This window comes from Chelmon rostratus, chromosome 2 (assembly GCF_017976325.1).
Source record: "Chelmon rostratus isolate fCheRos1 chromosome 2, fCheRos1.pri, whole genome shotgun sequence".
NCBI classification, from domain to species: domain Eukaryota; kingdom Metazoa; phylum Chordata; class Actinopteri; order Chaetodontiformes; family Chaetodontidae; genus Chelmon; species Chelmon rostratus.
This window is the reverse complement of record NC_055659.1, coordinates 18,981,561-19,000,148: the sequence shown is the minus strand read 5'-3', so window position 1 is coordinate 19,000,148 and position 18,588 is coordinate 18,981,561. Positions and strand designations below refer to the sequence as shown.

General features: G+C 40.7%; 2 protein-coding genes across 4 annotated transcripts; both read left to right on the top strand.

Moving 5' to 3' along the window:
- The first annotated feature begins 1,111 nt into the window (after positions 1-1,111).
- On the top strand, positions 1,112-9,772 carry stx16 (syntaxin 16). 3 transcript variants are annotated; one of them, XM_041962040.1, is made up of 9 exons: positions 1,112-1,502; positions 4,737-4,748; positions 4,900-5,007; positions 5,170-5,310; positions 6,277-6,439; positions 6,550-6,638; positions 7,294-7,437; positions 7,789-7,869; positions 8,228-9,772. In XM_041962040.1, exons 1-9 carry the CDS (start codon positions 1,422-1,424, stop codon positions 8,327-8,329), a joined length of 921 nt encoding a protein of 306 aa, XP_041817974.1. In that variant the 5' UTR covers positions 1,112-1,421; the 3' UTR covers positions 8,330-9,772. The 3 variants fall into 3 exon arrangements, with proteins under 3 accessions (XP_041817974.1, XP_041817964.1, XP_041817982.1); XM_041962030.1 differs by having other exon boundaries at positions 1,112-1,547; XM_041962048.1 differs by lacking the exon at positions 4,737-4,748.
- Positions 9,773-10,799: 1,027 nt separating this feature from the next.
- On the top strand, positions 10,800-12,223 carry LOC121623323 (EEF1A lysine methyltransferase 3-like). Its single transcript, XM_041960583.1, has 3 exons — positions 10,800-11,014; positions 11,117-11,228; positions 11,611-12,223. The coding sequence occupies exons 1-3, from the start codon at positions 10,853-10,855 to the stop codon at positions 12,006-12,008; spliced, it is 672 nt and encodes a 223-aa protein (XP_041816517.1). The 5' UTR covers positions 10,800-10,852; the 3' UTR covers positions 12,009-12,223.
- Positions 12,224-18,588: the final 6,365 nt, after the last annotated feature.

Here is an 18,588-nt window from a genome sequence, read left to right as displayed (position 1 = left end):
GTCAAAATAGATAAGATATGCTTAAGCAGTGACTGATGCAGTCTAAAATCACTGAAGATAAAAGCCTGCAAGCTGCAAGTGGAGGACCGGTTGGCAGGTCAAAGGTTTGTCTGATGAGGCAGTGGCACTGTAGGATCTATCTGCTACTAAGTAATTACAGGTTCAATAAGCAGAAAGACAAGAGAATGAATAATATGTTGAATGCTCCAAATACCTGTGTCTAACTAAGAGCAGTACAATATATATACTTGTGATGGCAGGGAAAAGAGGAAAAACATTATTACAAAGGAACATTAGAGCGAATTTAAAAGCAACATGGGCATGGCACGACTATGTGCACGAAGAAAGGAGAAAAAGGGTCATACAAAAATGCAGGGTTAGTGAGTGGATGAGTAGATTACTCATTCCTTGTGCATGAATATTGTTTGCAGTGCATTGCAGGAAAATACTAAATGTATTTGGATTTATTTCTGGAGTAATAACTTCCACTGTGCATCTAATGAACAAGTATATGTTAACAATTCTACTATTGCTGTTCCTTACTCAATGAGAAATTCATGTTTTCACATCTGAAATATTAGGTAATGGCCAGAAATCAGATGTGAAATATAACTGAAATTCTGTTGTATCAATAATATTACATGCAATATTACATTGCTGTTATCACATGGGATGTCTTACATTTCACATGGGATCTTAAATTCACATTGTGTTGTGTATATCATATAAATGTAAATTTATCAATATCAATGAGAAATGAGTTAAACGTGTACTTGTTAATATATATACAAAACAAACAATTCATAGTTTGACAAGTGAAGGTTCAACAAAAGTTGAAAACAGTTGAAAGCGCTGGAAAAAGTTGGCAAGTGGACCTTGCGCTGAAATCGTTCTATCAAATTACTGTGTCTGTGGTCGAGACTTAACTTTCTTGTCACTAAAGTCATATTTTGTGAAACCATCCTGGAGATAATCGTTACATATTATCTCCAGGATAGGTATGTTTCTTTGCCACGCGGTAGGGGGCGATAATGGTCCTTCAGTTACAATTGACGGCCGCGGAAAATGAATTGTAGAAGAAGAAATAGTCTACGCAGGTGTTTACGTTTTTCCTACTTCCGTAGCTGACCAAAGCGCAATAACGTTACTAATCTAACGTTAATTCCAAAAATTGACAAGAAGCTCTCGGTCATGTTTCTCATTTTTACCTTATGTATGAGAGATGCTTGACAGATAAATATTATAAACGTCGTTTGCTGTCCACTGTAGGCGCTGTATCGCGAGTTTTCCTCATTATCCATCGCTGACAAAGCTAAAGCTAGCGGTGTGTTAGCAGCGGGTTAGCGGCGGTGGACATAGTTTAATAAATCGCCCGATCCGCACTTTGTCCAGTGTTAATTTAGATATCAAACAAAGCAGTCATGGCAACTAGGCGTCTGACCGATGCCTTCTTGTTAATGCGGAACAATGCAATCCAAAACCGGCAGATATTGGCTGAGCAAGTGAGTACATACGACCCCCGTCTGAGTACACGTAGCAATGCTGCGGTGAGTGGTCTGCATCGTTTTGACATTTTTACTGTGTGTGTTTGCATATAGCCAGTTACTGAGCCGTGTTAGCTAGATATAGTTGTGTGTTAGTAGCTGTTAATCATTAGTCAAGAAGACCTCTACCCCGGTACTGTGCCTGTGCCCCGTAATTTCACCTCGAGACTGATTAATATGATGGAGGAGGATGAAGAGGGCTGTGCAGGCATGTTTTTCACCTCGTAAAATCTAATAGTCTACATTAGACGTAAAAAAGGAAATAAAGCCTGCTAAGTAGTAGTTTGTATTCTCTTATTTATAATATTAAAACAAATAAGTTTGTAAGGTAAAATTATGTAAATTGGGTGGGATTTTGGGAAAGTTAAAGCATGTTTTCTAATGTCCACATAGTACTTCTCTTTAGTAAAAAGTGTGCTGTGGCCAATCCATAGTAATAGATTATACATAGTAATTGATTTACTTAGTCTAGATCAAATGGTGCCTGTAACCTGTAATTCATTGTTCCACTGTAGCTGGTTTTCCCTTGCACTAATGCAAATGTGTGTCAAACTGTGGAAAAATGCTGTATAATATTCCTGAAAACTACTGGAGCTGCAATGAATAACTGAACAATTAAATGAACTGCCAACTATTTTGACAATTAATTAACTGGTTTGAGTAAATTTTTAAGGGAAAAAAAGTCCAAATTCTTTGATTTCATCTTCTTAAATGTGAATATTTTCTGGTTTCTTCACTTCTTTACAACAGTAAACTCATTGTCTTTGATCTGTGGATAAAACATAAAATAAAACAGACATTTGAGGACATCATCTTGGCCTCAGGGAAACACTGTCCAACATTTTTCACCATACTAATATCATTTGCCCCCTTTCACCAATTCTTCTTTAATAAAGAATAGGGATGCACTGTTCTGACTTTTGTCTCTCCCAATACCAAGTTAAATATCTCAACCCCAGGGTACTGAATACCAGTCTGACACCATGGCGGTCTTTTCCCCAGAATTTTTAATCAGCACAAAGCTTCCTCATTGTGTGGAACAAAATTCTGCACCAGAGATTGTTGTGCCTCTAAAAGTCGAGCTGTCAGCTTGCCATGACTGAATCAATGTAACTTTTTGCAGAAACTGAGTTTTATCATGATATTGATGATGAAACACTATTTAATGTTGATCAGTCACATCTGGCCAATAGCCAATCAGCATGTCAGTGTTGGGGCTGATACAGATCCAGTGGAAAAATGCCAGTTTTCTACAAATTATTTATTCTGTCATTTTCAAAGGATTGCTTCACCCCCATTTCTAAATCCTGTCATTGACTACCTGCACACTGTTTCTAAAACTTTATTTCAATGTGTAATAGTACGAAGCAAAAGGTAGTCAACACACTACGTTCACAGCTCTCCTGTGTTTGTTCTGGAGTTCACCTTATACCTCTAGTAGAGGAGAGCAGGTGTTTGATACATAGTACAGTAAGCAGCTGTAGGGTGTGTGTAACCATTCACACTCAGTTGTGAACATTATAACCAGTTATTTCCTCCTACACCCAGAGGCACTGAAATGTGAGGATATCCCGTCTGTTGAGTTGAGGATGTCTGCACTGCATTTCCCAAAATATACCGTTGAATTTCAGCTACTGAGCAGGGTGATGGCTTCTCCTAACCCTTGTTGTTTTTTTCTTGCTGTGGTTCCTGGATGGACACTGTCTGTCAGTGCATGTCTGTTTATGACACAGTGTAGAGTGCTGGGGTTTACCTCAGGATCATCAGCATGTAGGCTCAGAGAAAAACCAATAGTAATGCTGTGGCCTGGTACTCCAGAGATGACAACATTGTGTGAAAAGTGATTCACGCGTGATAGTGCGGCTGCTGTGTTCGGCAGATGAACAGCTCATACGTGTCATTTGTCTTACATAGAGCAAAGCACGTTTGTAACCCCGTCAGTCTCCTGCAGCTTTACTAGACCATCATCGCTAGGTGATGCTGTTATCATGGAACATTAGACCTTCATTTGGCTCATGGCTTGATGTTTTTGAACCTGTGGGATCCAGTTTTTCAGCTTCAGCTCTGTGTGCACAGTAATCCCACATGTTTTACTGGATGGCTTAACCACAATATTCGTTAACTTTGCCATTAATAGTTTGAGCCAACAGCCCACCTTCGACCCCTTTCTGGACACTAAATGCACCGTTCCAAACACCTTGTGTGTCGTGTAGTTCAAATATAGATGTAGAATGTTTACAGTCTGATATCTCACTTTTCTTGCACTGTGTCTGTTCAGTGAATGTTTTGTCTTCTTGCCCTTGTATCAGGCATCGTCCATGTATGTTATCAAACTGTGTTCATTTAAATGTCTCTGCCCCCCCCCCCCCAGTGTCACAGAGAAAATGTTGGTACTATCTTTGGTGGTAAAATTCTGTCTGAAGTGGAAATGAGTTGGTATTTTTAGAGCAGTCGACCACAGCCAAGCTGAAAAAATATGTAACACAGGTGTTTTGGGTTTTTTTGTTTTTGCTTTAAGCCAGTTTGTTATCCATCAGTATCCCACTTTGATTTCATTTTAGAGCAGTACAATAATGACACATTACATATCCACAGGCTGAACTATATTTGCACTGACTAAAAGGCAGTGACTCAGCTAACTGCTTTGTTTGTCGTTTATATATGCACATTCAGCTTACTGAAGCTGCTGGATGCTCAGGTTTAAAATAACTGACTTTGACAGAAGAATATTAACTGCCCGCTCATTTTAACACATCGTTAGAACATTTCCTTTCTTTTTGTGAACCTCAGCTGTCTCAGGTGATCTTGGGGCTCAACAATTTCAACCTCAATCTGTCTGTATTCTCACTGTTTTTTACTTTGATTTTTTTAAAGGGGAATAAGAGTACAACTAGCCTCAGGATAAGAATGATTTATGTTTGCATTCACACTCTAGTTTTACACTTTTACACATATATACACAAACTCAGGACAAATGTGAATTAAGTAAAAATGACCTTATGTATCTCCGCTGTGAAGCAATTATCATTCTCATTTCAAAATTTCATGAATTGTTTGTAGGGGTGGCTGCAAAAACACTTTTATTATCAACTGCTGATTTTCTGGGCCTCACTTTCTGCTACTTCTGTCTTTCTCTCCTTTTCCTTGTTCTATATTGGATGGGACCACTCTGCTATCTGCAAATCACATAAGGAGCTTGACGAGGTACTGTTGTTTCCCTTCGTGGTAGAATTAATTAAGAAGCATAAAATGGTACACCATCGCCGTCGTGTTGAATCGAAATATAAAATGTGTTAATGGAATAACTATTTTTTGTGTGTGTGTGTGTTTGTTTGTTTGTTTGTTTTTTTTTAAGTTGGCTGATGATCGAATGGCCCTGGTGTCAGGAATTAGTCTGGATCCTGAAGCTGCCATTGGAGTCACCAAGAAACTACCCCCCAAATGGATAGAGGGGGTTGATGAGGTATAAATTAAGAGCCCTATCTGAAAGTTGACCCCTACAAAATACATGATCCCTATTTAATCTAAAGATAACAAATACATCTGCTTGGAATCCTGTAATCTTCATTAATTTGTGTACAAAGTAAAGTCACATGGCTTTTAACCATCAAATGTTCCCTTTCAGATCCAGTATGAAATCACACGGGTTCGACAGAAGATGAAGGAACTGGCCTCACTTCATGACAAGCATATGAATCGTCCCACACTTGATGACAGTAGTGAGGAAGAGCATGCCATAGAAATCACTACACAGGAGATCACACAGGTACAGTAATTCACCAGTGTAGTATCCGTAATAAAAAGTAGCACCTGAAACTTCTGAACCACACAACCTGCCAGTGATTTTGAAAGAGATGTTTTCTTTTTTTAAAATTTGCAAAGTTACACCATTTATCAAAGCCAGAAACTGTAAAAAATAGGAAATATTATCAGATTTTCACATTTCTGACAGTACTTGAACAAATCATGTTCATTTCCGTCAGGAAAAATAACCAAATGTAACCTCAACATCACTTTATTCAACATGTCTCACTTAAAATTTTGCCAAAAATAAACTGTTTGCACCAGCCAGATCCTGTAAAGAAGACAGGCACTCATCAGCACAGTTGGGAAGCCTTGAATGACTTTTCACGTTCACACAAAGCAAACAGGAGATGCTGAAAACGCCTTGTTTGTAGAGGTTGTAAAAATCTAAGTACAGCATGTCGAGCCCTCATTTGCTTTTTTCCAATATTGGTAACACTTGAAAAATGTTGCACATACTGTATATGTTTCTATTTTATTTTGTACAATAAAGTTCATAAAAAAAATCAGCTTTTTTTTTCTTTTTTTTCTATTGATGGCGTAAAACTGCGATTCTACACAAAAGACATTTTTTGAGTTCTCCCTCCATCTAACCATGATTGTGATGTTTCCATAGAAGTGCAGGACTTATCCTGTATAATGCAGTGAAGGTTGAGCCCACAGTGACTGGAGCAAAAACGTCCAGAAACTGCTTGGCATTCAGTGGCTTAAAGCTTTTTTCCAACTGGAAACACAGCCTGAGCTTTAGTGTATTTTCAGTCATTTTTAATTCACACACACAGTCATGTGAGCTTGATATGGTATGATATGATTGTCTTAATGTTTAAGGTGGTGTCATGGACACATCTGACAGCATTTCATGTTGAAGAATTTGAAAATAAACACAGGGTTAATTTCTGCTCCCTCAGTAATTGTGTGCTGATTGCAGATGTTTCATCGGTGCCAGCGAGCTGTGACAGGGTTGCAGACTCGTTGTGGCCACTGCACCGAGCAGGAGGAGAGGCTATTGAGAAACGTGGTCTCATCCCTGGCGCAGAGCTTGCAGGAGCTGTCCACCAATTTCAGGCACACACAGTCCAGCTACCTAAAACGTAAGAGCTGCAGTAAAGCTGCAATTGGTCCTCCTACATTCCCATTCCTCACTGCTGCTTAAGTTGTTTTTCATGCCGTCTAAGCTTTGTGTCATTCGATTATATTCCAGGTATGAAGAATCGTGAGGAGAGGTCAAAGCACTTTTTTGATTCTGGACCCCTAATGGAAGAGGATGAAGATTTAGCTGTATATGACAAGGTGACTGGCTTTTAAAAATTCATCAAGTCATTCAAATAAACCCCAATGAGACTTCCACACAGGCATCCTGGATACAAAGCAGAAATACTAATGGAGATAAGAAAAAACATCCATTAAAAGTCTGGATAAACAGCCACTTTTTATTAATCCCACAGGAATGGCATAAATAAAGTTTATGTCTGGAAAACTTTCTCTCTCTGCTGTCACAACCAGTGGAATTGAAAGGAAAGAAGAAATTAGATTAGATTTTTTAGATTAAATTACATTTTCTACATGCATAATTAAGCTACTTAAAAATATCTTTTTCATGCCATTAAATGCAATTTATTTGTGACACATTGGCACTGTATTATTATTATTATTATTATTTCATTACCATTGTAGAATTTAGTCTTAAACATGGTGGTTAGATGGTTCAAAACCATACCACTTCCATAGTCTGTGCATGACTCTGACATCTTTTTGCCTCTGTCATCAGGGTGTATGCCAAAACCTACTGAGTGGCATCATAAATTACATTTAAAGATAGTGCTTTTAGAAGCTTTTTTGTTACATTTGTTGAAATAAAATTGGTCTGAAACTCGGTCTGAGTACTGCCTGCTGAGGCTGTACATCTGCTACATGTGTCTGGAAATTACCAACTTCATTCTTTCAGGGGTTCACAGACGACCAGCTCATGCTGGTGGAGCAGAATACGGTTATGGTCGAAGAGCGAGAGAGGGAGATCCGACAGATAGTGCAGTCCATCTCAGATCTGAATGAGATTTTCCGGGACTTGGCTGGAATGGTGGTGGAACAGGTATCTGAAGCAGTCCTGACACGCTCACACACAGTTAAATGATAGACTGTTGGTTATGGCATGAGTGCAGCCACTGAGCGACCAGAGACAAACGTTCCTGTCCTCCATGTACAAGGGTGGGGTTGTCAGTGAGTTTCCCTGACTATTTCCAAAATGTAAGGCATTCTGACTCATTCACATTGCAAATTTGGTATCAACAAAGCTTGAATGAAAATTATTTATGTCAAAGCAAACCTGAAGTTTGAATATAGGTTATTGTTTATGATATGATGATATTACCTCTGTTTAAAATGAATATAAAACCAAAATAACTTTCCCCTGCCACCTAATTCCCTGTTGTTCTTCGTCAAGGGCACCGTTCTTGACAGAATTGACTTCAATGTGGAACAGGCTTGTGTTAAAACAGAAGACGGATTGAAGCAGTTACAAAAGGTAAACACAAAATGCACATTTTGACTTTTTCAGTGAGTTGATCATCGCCATTTTTAATCACAGTTTTCGCAAATCACTGTTCAGATTGGTGTTAATTAAAGATGTATTTTCCATGTTTGCTTGGAAGCTAATCATGAACGCTAACAGCCAGCAGGGAAAACAAAAAGGCATCTTACGCGATTATGATAGAATTGAGCATATCGATTTAAAACAGGATCCTCCAAACGTCACAGCTAACAAGTCTGTTTAAACTCAATTTGTCGCATGATGTTAAGACACTAAATGTTTTGCCTTCATTCATAAAACTGAAAGGAAGTAAAATGCAGTATTTGACTTTTTTCCGTTTTTTTTTTTGCAGGCGGAACAGTATCAGAAGAAAAACAGAAAGATGCTGGTCATTTTGATTCTGTTTGTCATAGTCATTGTTCTAATTATTATTCTTTTTGGAACAAAGTTTTAATTATGCATTCCTCTGGCTTTTGTTTTCTGTGTGGGTGTTTGTTGTGCATCTGTGTGGACTTGGACTCTGTCTTGGTTCTACTCAAAACAAAGCCGGTTGCCTTTCATACCCACCAGGAAACGAAGAAAAAGAAATCCGCGTCTCTTTACAGGTGCACTTACAGTGTGGAGATGTGTTTTTGTGGTTGATTTTAATGAACGAAACAATCAACAGTCTGTTTGAGCCGTGGCTGTCTTATCAAGTGACTCGCACCCAAATCGCCAAGTCCCTGTGACAGAGGTTTGTTGAACCCGACTTGTGTTGACATGTGTGTCTTAACAAAAGAAAACACGTTGTGGTGTATAAAAATGCACAACCAATGTTTAAACGCTAGAGCAGAGCATCTTCTGCTTGAACTGCAAGCACGAATTGTGACGTCCGTTGTGTGACAATGCATCATTTCTGTCCAGCATCATTGCAAGCGTTTTGTGTCTGTGAGGAACATGTGACACGAATGAATGTTTGTGAAAGCGAAATATGCAGTAGATCTCATTTTACTGCAAAATCATTCTCGTCCCAACATTGCATTTATGTCCCGGCTCAGTATTTTACCTTGGAAGACTAAAAGAAAATGTTTTGTATTAAGGAAGTACCAGATATGATTAGAATAGTCATTCAGCACCAAATATTCCTTTGGTTAAAGGATCACCTTTTTTTATTTATGACTTAATTCCCCAATGTAATAATAATGAGACTGTGTAACTCCACTGTTTGCCTGAGGAGGGTGGAGACAGCCATGAGCTTCCTCCCAATTCATCCTGTCATTTTAAAGTCATACCCACGTCACACCTGCCGCACTTTTCATTAAGTGCTCATTTTAAAACAGTTGTTTTTGTTTTTGATGGTCCTTGCATAAAGTGCTACCTTTTTTAAACTCTTGCAGTTTGCACATATTGAGGCCTGAGGGGGAGGGTAGTTGTGTTATGGATGTAATACTACTGTCATCTGTATGATGAAAAGAATTATTTATTTTTTAATAACTTACAAATAATCAAGACGTTCGGAGGTGTTCTGTCACAGGCGGAATTACTGTACAGTGAGGAAATTATCTGCAGTCTAAACCCAACAGTTATTGTCCTTTACTCTGAGAAAACTGTGATGTAGTCCAGCACAAGCACACATATGAAGACAACATTATGATTTTGTTTTTTGTTTTTCTTTTCAGATTGGACGCATTACATTTTAGTTTTCTGTGTTGGAAGTTCTTTACATGTGCTTTTGTTCTATAAAGACTGATAAGATGAAATGATGAAGAGCTTTATTTGACATATCTCTCCTCGACTATACACTTTATACTCCTGTTTAAATCATCCGTGTCATTGATGTGAAGTCGTGTGTGAAAACTGGTTGTCCTGGTGGTATTCTACTTAAGTTTTGTTTTACAAACAAAATGGGTGAGCAGACAGCAACTTGTTTGTTTTTTTTTTTAAATAAACCTGGAACATGATGGTGTTTCGTGTGTTTTGAACTGCAGCAAATAATGCAGAAATATAGATGAAACAATCACTCGATTCCAAACATTTTAAGGTTTCTGCTTGTTAAATGTGAGGATTTTCTGCTTCTCTCTACCATTCTCAAGTAAAGATTGTTTTTTTTGACTGCTGGTTCAGACAAAATAAGCAATTTGAGGACGTCGTCTTAGACTCTTGTGATTGTCATTCTGTAGTTTTGATGTTTTACACACCAAACCGTTCCACCATGAAAATAATCCTGAGTTGCAGGTCTAGTCACATGTGGATGAACATTGAACATGAGATTGTACATTGTTTGGAGAGAAGACCCTTGTTTAGGTGAAAATGTTGGCTATAAGAAGATGGAGGTGATTACTGTTGCTCTGAATGTCACGGATTTGAAGGCAGAAAGCACCTGAAGTCACCAGGTAATGGTATCACAATACCTAGATCTCAGGTTTAAAAACTGAATGGTTGATTTTATCTAGATTTATCCCCCAAATAATATTAGCAACACGGGATGTAAAAATGTAAAATATGAAATAGAATTCATTACATTACCCTCCATGTCTAAATATTTCAAGACAACACACTGAAAACTGTACTGTTTAGTTGTGTCTTGTGCACAATGCTCCTTTTGAGTTATTTCAGGGTGTTTGATAGGTCCTTTAACCCGGAAGCTATGTGGTTTTGTTTTGCATTTCAAATTAAAAGTCTGGTATGGACCCTCCACTCACCCTCACTTGTGAGATAGCTGAAACTACTCATCCAGTTCCAGTTTAAAGAGAGACGACACATGTCGGGCAGTTTAATTCATTGCTGTCTCTCAGAAAGTGCAACCTAAAAGTAAAAAGCCCGAACACAACCTCGTTAAAATAACCCAGCTGTTATCACCTGCTAGATAGCTAACTTGCAGCTAATGCTAATGTCACTTAACCTGAAGGCGACCAAACGCAAACCTTGTCAGCCCTCGTGCTCAGTTACGTGAGGTTAGCTATCTTAATGTGTAGAGAACCGATTTAATTCATCGGCCATGATTTGTGGAGAAGATGAAGACGACCCGTTCCCAGTTGACGATGGTCTGTTCGCCGAAACATTTTATCAAGAGACCGTATACAAATTAGTGGGCGAGGAGCTGAAGATCAGACAGCTGTTCGGTGCCAACCTCGGCGTGGCTGCGCCGGTGTGGGAAGCTGTAAGAGCACACGTGCCTCACGTTGACGTTATGGAAATAAGCCTGCTAAGTCAGTGGGCGTCTTGTTTAATGGTAAGGGCGTGTATTTCTATGTGTACACAGGCACTACACCTGTGTTGTCACCTCGGGGAGCAGGCGGTGGAGCTGAGAGGAAAGCGCATCATCGAGCTGGGAGCAGGGACTGGTGTGGTCGGGATCTTGGCAGCACGCCTCGGTATGTTGTACCTCCCTGCAAGTTCGTCTGCGGGCCGGAGCACATTCACGGCCGTGATCATGAATGGCATCATGCGCCCCTGAAGTCTTCCTGACTGGTTGTATGTGCACATAGACAGTGCTTTTCTCACGTCGGGTCCATTGGAGAAGTCTGTTAACGCTCATGCTCAGCTGTCCGTGGCTCCATCCACATCTCCACTCCTCATTTAATGCATCAAACATGCTGCAGCTGCACAGAAGGTGTCGCTTCCACAGTGTCAGTGGTGAACAAATGACCAGTCACTTATTCAGCATTGTAAAAAATATCCTTAGATTTGTTACAAACACAGTACCCGAATACATTCACCTATGAATAAGATTAAAATGCAGTGTTCATATTTCAGGTGCAGTTGTGACCCTCACAGACCTTCCTCTGGCTCTCCCACAACTTCAGGCCAATGTCTCTGCTAACATGCCATCCAGCGGTTGGCCTGCTGCCCTTCCCATCGTCCTCCCTCTGTCCTGGGGTGAAGACCACATGAACTTCCTTCCTGACTGGGATCTGGTGCTTTGTGCAGATATAATTTACCTCCCAGAGACTTACCCACTGCTGGTGGAGACGTTAACCCATTTGTGCAAGAATGGAGCTGTGGTGTATCTCTCCTCCAAAATGCGAGAAGAGCATGAGACACCACGTTTCTATGAGGAATGTCTGCCAAGCAGATTTAATGTGGAGCTCGTGAGCCGCGATGATAAACAAAACATAAATATCTACAGGGCGTCTCCAAGGAAAGGCCAGTGACAGCAGGGACAATCTGCAACACGTCTGGGACTTGCATTAGTTACTTTATGACTCTGGCTCTCTTGGGTGCGTTTTTAAAATATATTTAAAGGAAAAAAACACTGAAAGCAGAATAAAATAAAACATAGCTGACCTTTCAAATAAAGTGGTACTTTTATGTCTATATTTATATGGCTGCTATATTGACTATTTTCAGGCACTTGAGAAATCTTTTAACATCCTACTTATATTTAACTTGTCGCAACTGAGATTGTTTTTGCGATATGTATTTTAATGTTACTTAAAAAATAAAATGTCATTTTTCTGTGGTGAAGTACTCAGTCCAATGATGATTTGATTACTGCCTTCACAACATGTTTAAAGTGTGATTTTGGATGTTTTGTATTACCTCTTACCCCCAGTTAAGTGGATAACTGCCACCTTAGTCAGTTTTGTTTTCAGGGTAAATAACCAGTTCCACCTTCCTCTTCTCCAAGTGAACAAACAACAAATTAGAAAAAAAAAGATCTAAAACTAACAGAGATTTTATATAAAACAGCTTTATGTTGTGTTAATGACACCTGAGCCCCAGTCAGCAGTTCCAGGGTGACTTGGTCTCAGCCTCTCATGTCTCGACTTGTTTTCACTCAGGCTGGGATCAGCTCTGCCGTTACAGCTTCAGGCTGCAGAGCAGATCTGCTCGTCATCACTGGAGACTTCAGGTTCCTCCTTCAGTCCCTCGTCTGTTTCGTCATTTTGTCTCCATGTTGAGCCTGACAGTGTTATCGGTGCCTGTCTGGAGAAAAGGGTCAGCTGCTCCTGCCCTGCCTCTGACGTTAAAATCTCATTTTTCTTTTCCACATCTCTGATTGGCCTCTTGATTAGAACACTGAAGTGTCTCACCAAGTTGGTTTCATGAGAACAGATTACAGAGTGGCCTGTTTGAACATAGCCAGACATCCGGTTTGGTTTCTGCAAGGACGTTGATTTATTTTCTTATGTTGCAACTGTCAATCAAATCTGATCAAAGCAAGTTTACAAGAAGCAGATTTATTGAGTTTGAGTGTTAAGCTTAGTCAATAATTCATGGTCCTTTTTAAAAAACTAACTGAATATGGAAACATCTACCTTTGGTGTTTGGGCTGTTGATGTCCAATAAACATTGTTTTTATTGAGATATATTAAACCCAAAACAAAGTTCATCCGATCCCCAACTATTCTGTCAACATCAACAGATTGCCCTCCCTGCAGCCTGCTGTCTGTACTACTTCATCCCCTCTCTCCTGCTCTCTGCTGATGTACAGACTTTCTGTTCAGAGAAGGAAAGCCTGTTTGTTACGCTGGAGAGTTTCAAAGAAAGGGAGACAACCCGTCCGCTGCCCGTCTCTCCCTGTGCTACAATTCAGCCGACAAAACAACAGATCCCTATCTCCATGCAGAGTCTGTTCTCCATCACACCGAGCACCTCCCACGCGAGTGTCATGCACAGTGCAGATTGCTGGTTTTGCTGTTATTCATGATTATTTGGCCAAAGTTATGAAAACTGTGTGTTGCTAGGAAGTGGTGATGTTGAGGGCCGTTTGAGACGATAGGAAAACATCAAGTCAGAAAAAAAAAATCTAAGTTAGAACAAAAATTCACCAGTTAAAAAGATTTATAGTTTTCAATTTTAATGTTAAATATGAATTTCTATGAAAAGTAGTGTGTGCAGCTGTGTGACCTGTATTCTGTTTCTGTTGTATTCTAATTATCAGCCTGAATATAACATTACCATTAATCCCAGTACAATGATGTCTTTTACACCTGCAGCTGTTCTATGCATAAAACTCTATAGTGGCATCCACATGAGAGGTGTTTTTAATCACAAATTGTAGATTTGACTGTGTCGCTATTTGAACTAAATTCCATGTTAGATTTGTACATGCTGTAAAAAGCATTCTGACTCCCACGTTGCCTTCACCTTAATTTTGTATGATTTTAAAGAGGAATGATGCAGCTAAAGATAGTATTTCTAAAAACCTGATTAAAAAATTCCTCAGTGGTATTTGAACTGTTGGCTGGATGAGAGGAGGACGGGCTTAATGTGACAGGGGAGTGTGTCTGTGTGTGTGTGTGTGTATAGAGTGGGAGGGGGACTGAAAACGACCGTCCTTTTAAAACAAGTTGTCCTGTTTGGACTTCATTAGACCTGATATCACCCCATGAGCAGCAAGGACTATAATCTGAAAACAGTAATTAAAGGTACGTGTTGTATGTGTGTACCTTTGTAACAAAATCTAAATTGCTAATTATTTTTTTCAAATTCACTGTGTGTGTGTGTGTGTGTATATATGTGTATATATATACCTTTTGTGGCCTTTTGTGGCCGTTTTGTGACTGTTTTTAAATCGTTGAATTTTCTGCATTTTAAGGACATACTAAAACAGTTAAATACATGTTCCTCTTTTTTTCCATGTTTCAGATCTGCGTATCAGACCAAAAGATGGAGTTCTGGCCTGAGAATCAGGGACAGTCAGCTCTATACTCCAGATTTGGTACCATTCCTGGGAGAAACTGTACACATAAGTGAGTTCAATGCTATCATTATGTTGTCAATCAGTATAATCTTCGGATGATACAGTGTGTTGCCGTTTTTAGCTTGTTTGACAAACTTAGACTCAATTTGTACCGCACTGTGCTGATACCCAACAACTGGGCGACAAAACTATTACACAAAGAGTGTGTTGCCTTCTTTGTGGCATCTCTGCAGACTATGTAACCCCTGACTAACTTCAACATCGACTAATTACTGTAATTATTATGACATCTACAAATGGCTGTTGTAATCATGAGAAACTGTATAATTATTAGCACTTGTTGACATTATTTTCACTTGTTGGGTATCAGCATTGGACCATACTGATACAGAATGACACCAAAAGCAAAATCAGCAATATCACAAAAGTGTCCTGGGAAGATTTTCTGAAACCCAGCGTAACAAAAAAATGTTGCAGACTGCTTTGCCAAAATTATTTATATTTTCCCTCATTTTCTTCCACCATTTTACCCACAGCTACCATGACAGACATCAGGCAACCCATTATCCACTATACTATGGTGAACTGCAGGATCAAGGCAGGGAGTCCAGTTACTGGACTGTACCAGGATCAAGAACAGGAGGGGCTCCGCAGGAGTACACTCACTGGACGGACCAAGAGCTGACCACCGCTGCTTCCTCTCACTTCCCTTTTATTCTAGACCGTCACCCTCAGCACCATCAGGACCTGGGAGAATATCAGCCACATGAGACTAGAGACAGAGAGTGGACAACAGCTCAGCGAGCAGCGAGGGAGTATGAGAGAGGATTTCTGAGGGAGGGATGGCAGAGGAGGTGGGAGCCCTGCAGTCCTGTCCGCTACAACAGGGAAGTTTCTTCTAAGAGGGGTGACAGCAGCTATCGAGAGCTGGAGGCTTGGGCAGCTCGATACAGCCATTCACTTCCAAGGAGGAGACGTATAGAGGCAGAGTTGAGAGGCGCCTCTCAGGGGCTGTTGGAGACTAGTAGGGCTCCAGAGAGGGACAGCAGGAGTGGGACAGACCCTCGAATTGCAGCGCTGCAACAAGTCATGCAATCTGGAAACATCAGAGAATCAGGACTGTGGGAAAGAGGAGGCAGACAGCACACTCCAACCTATTATCCATCACAAACTCCTGCTACTGGCACAAGCCACATGTTGGACATGAAAGAAAAAACGAGCTACCAAAGGAGGGCGTTCAGCCAGCCTCCTGGCTACATCGCTCCTCCTCCCTATAACAGCCCACATAAAAGTTCTCCTGTATTGCACCACAGTGACACCAGTTGGGAGCAGGAAGGTAAGAGACAGACCTACTGGTCACAGCCCACACTCAGAAAGCAGGATGTCTCTGTAGATCACAGAAAAGGAGAGAAGGAGGACTTTACCAAACCAGTTGCAACACAATATACCTTCACAGAGCTTGAAGGACTAAAGCACCCAAGACAGGAAACAGATGTTTTACAGGCAAGCAGTCCTACTAGTATCCAGATGCCACACATACCATGTGAGGATATGTTGTCTTTGCAACAGTCACAAGTGTTCCAAGCAGTTCAGAATAAAAACATAACTGAGGAACCTTCCTCCAAGGTCATTGAAGGCAGGAAGTTCAGATTAAACAAAAAGACAGGTGGAATGACCATATTCTGCTTGGTGTCTCGAATAGCAGGCACCACAGAAACCCCGACCTTGCCACTTTGTACCTTGCAAACAAACATTCAAACATTAGGAGGCGGTTCTACAGGTCTAAGCAACAGTGGTGACATTAATCAAACACACAAACTTGCAGATGAGGTAGATTTCAGAGCGCCAACACTCACAGAGCAGTCAAGTACTTCCAATGTGACAAATCTCAAAGCACAGCAGAAGGAGACGCCAACCTGCGTAGAAGCTGAGATGCTTAAGGATAATCTGTCAAACAAAGCAGATATAGATGTTGTTTCTCCAGACAAAGTGAGCACAAATGATGCTGAGTCTGCATTTGGGAGACAAGTTTCCCAGTCAGTGCAGCCAGTGTCAGTCAAGTATCCTTTGTGGAGGGAGCCTAGTTTCACAAGCAGGGCTGAAACTGAGAGTTCATCCACATGTTTGAAAGCAAACAGTGAGGAACAAGAATCAGATCAGACGAACCAAGAGGACTCTGGTGAAGTTCATCCAGTTGACATTGAGGTCAGGAGACTGGACATCAAGAAAGACACTGAATCAGAGGAGAGTAAGAGTTTACTGGTTATTGACACAACTTGTGTTGTTGTTAAAATGGAGCTGATTCCATCGCCCAAGAAGGAGCACGTTCACTATTTAGACTCCACACCACCACCACTTGATGTCCAATCAACCGTCTCACCTGAATGTGTACAATCAAACAGACAGCTGAAAAAGGATGTGGTAACCGACCAAAATGCAGAAACAGACCTCTTACACATGAATGAAAGGCCTGAGACTGATCTAGACTTAGATCTTACAGAGAAAAAAGCACCCGAGGGAGAGAGTGAAATCTCTTTCCACTGCATGTGGTCTTCTTCAGGTTCTGAAAGGGAAACCTTGGAGGAGCGCGCTGAAAGAATCCTAGGAATCCCCCTACATGACTGTATCACTGAGCAGCAACCTGAAGAATCAACGTCACTTCTTGATCCATGTGTGGAGGACCAGGAAGTTGATCCTCCTCTAATTAAAGAATATAACATTCATGATGCAGCTGAAGAAATCCCAGTGTACACAACAGAGAAGGAACAGAAGTCACAGAACCAGTTAGAGATTGGCCAAACTAAGGATGCCCTGTGTGTGCAAGATAATGATACCAAAGATCAGGGGGTAAATGAAGGTGGTGAGGATTTTACAGGACCTCAGGAGCAGGTGTCTACTATGTCTGAGGAGAATGACCTTGACTCACAACTCAAAACAGACATCAAAGCTTCAACTGAAACTGAAATGACTGAGGATCCTTTGCTTAAATCTGCTAGTGAAGAGGGTACAACTGAGCAGAGCCAGCAAGAAAATCAGCCTGTTGAAAATGATGTCTCTTCTCAACATCCCTCTCAATGCCTCAGTCTATCCACCGAACTCTCTAATTCTTCTTCACTTTCACCATACATAGACTGTGAAGCCCCTGACCCCGCTCTTTCTCCCATGCTGTCATCCTCCGATCTTACATCTGGCTTTTATATCTCAGAATCAAACATAGAGGAGGGGCCTGATCCTGAGTTGTTTGCCCTCAATTCCACAGGAAACCTTGCTCCTTATCCTGAAACCTTATCTGTTCCTCTCACACCATCAAAGCAACTTCCATCTCCTCTTCCCCCTGAAACAGCTGACCTTTCCCCAAGCTCCACTCCCCAAACAGACCACTCTCCAAACCCTCCTCTGCTTGCTTTAATACATCACACTGCAGAAGCGGTGTCCGACGCTGAGGGACAGGATGAAAAGGGTGAAAGATTGCAGCTAATGAATAATGAGATCAGTGACGCCCTAGAGGACCTTACTAAAGTTATGACAGAGGAGGAGGTATCACAGCTGCAGTTTGAAAGTGGCCAGCCAGACAATGCTGCTTGTGGGAGAGAGAGCAATGTCACAGATGAGCAACAAACAAAAGAATCTGATAAAGATCATAGAGACCATATTATGGAACAGACGATTCAAAAATCCCAAGAAAATGCCGCAGAGGTCAACATTTTAGAGGAACAAGTTGAATGTGTCCAAGCAGAGGATGTTGTTTGTGTAAAAGAGAGTTATATGACTGAAGAGCAACTACCAAAAGAAGTCAGTGAGGATCCTACAGACCAAACACAGACGTTTACAATATCCAAAGAAGATTCCACAGAGGTCAACAGTTTGCAGCAACAGCTCGAAAGTGACATGGCTGAAGAGCAACTACCAAGAGAAGCCAATGGGGACCCTTCAGGTCTTTTGAAACAGACAACATCCCAAGAAAATGTGCCTGAAAGTCAAACTCCAACAGGGGTAAACATTTTGATGCAACAATTTAATAATGGCCAAGAAGAAGATGCTTCCCGTCTAAAAGAGACTGAAGAGCTATCACAAAAGGAAGCCGA

What these genes read in the sequence shown, in the direction of transcription:
- LOC121623323 (XM_041960583.1), top strand. Translation starts at nt 10,853, where the DNA reads ATGATTTGTGGAGAAGATGAAGACGACCCGTTCCCAGTTGACGATGGT. An exon ending in CTGCGCCGGTGTGGGAAGCT is followed by an intron (nt 11,015 to 11,116) that starts GTAAGAGCACAC and finishes ATGTGTACACAG; the next exon opens with GCACTACACCTGTGTTGTCA. An exon ending in GATCTTGGCAGCACGCCTCG is followed by an intron (nt 11,229 to 11,610) that starts GTATGTTGTACC and finishes TTCATATTTCAG; the next exon opens with GTGCAGTTGTGACCCTCACA.
- stx16 (XM_041962030.1), top strand. Translation starts at nt 1,422, where the DNA reads ATGGCAACTAGGCGTCTGACCGATGCCTTCTTGTTAATGCGGAACAAT. An exon ending in CTGGAATGGTGGTGGAACAG is followed by an intron (nt 7,438 to 7,788) that starts GTATCTGAAGCA and finishes TTCTTCGTCAAG; the next exon opens with GGCACCGTTCTTGACAGAAT. An exon ending in GATTGAAGCAGTTACAAAAG is followed by an intron (nt 7,870 to 8,227) that starts GTAAACACAAAA and finishes TTTTTTTTGCAG; the next exon opens with GCGGAACAGTATCAGAAGAA.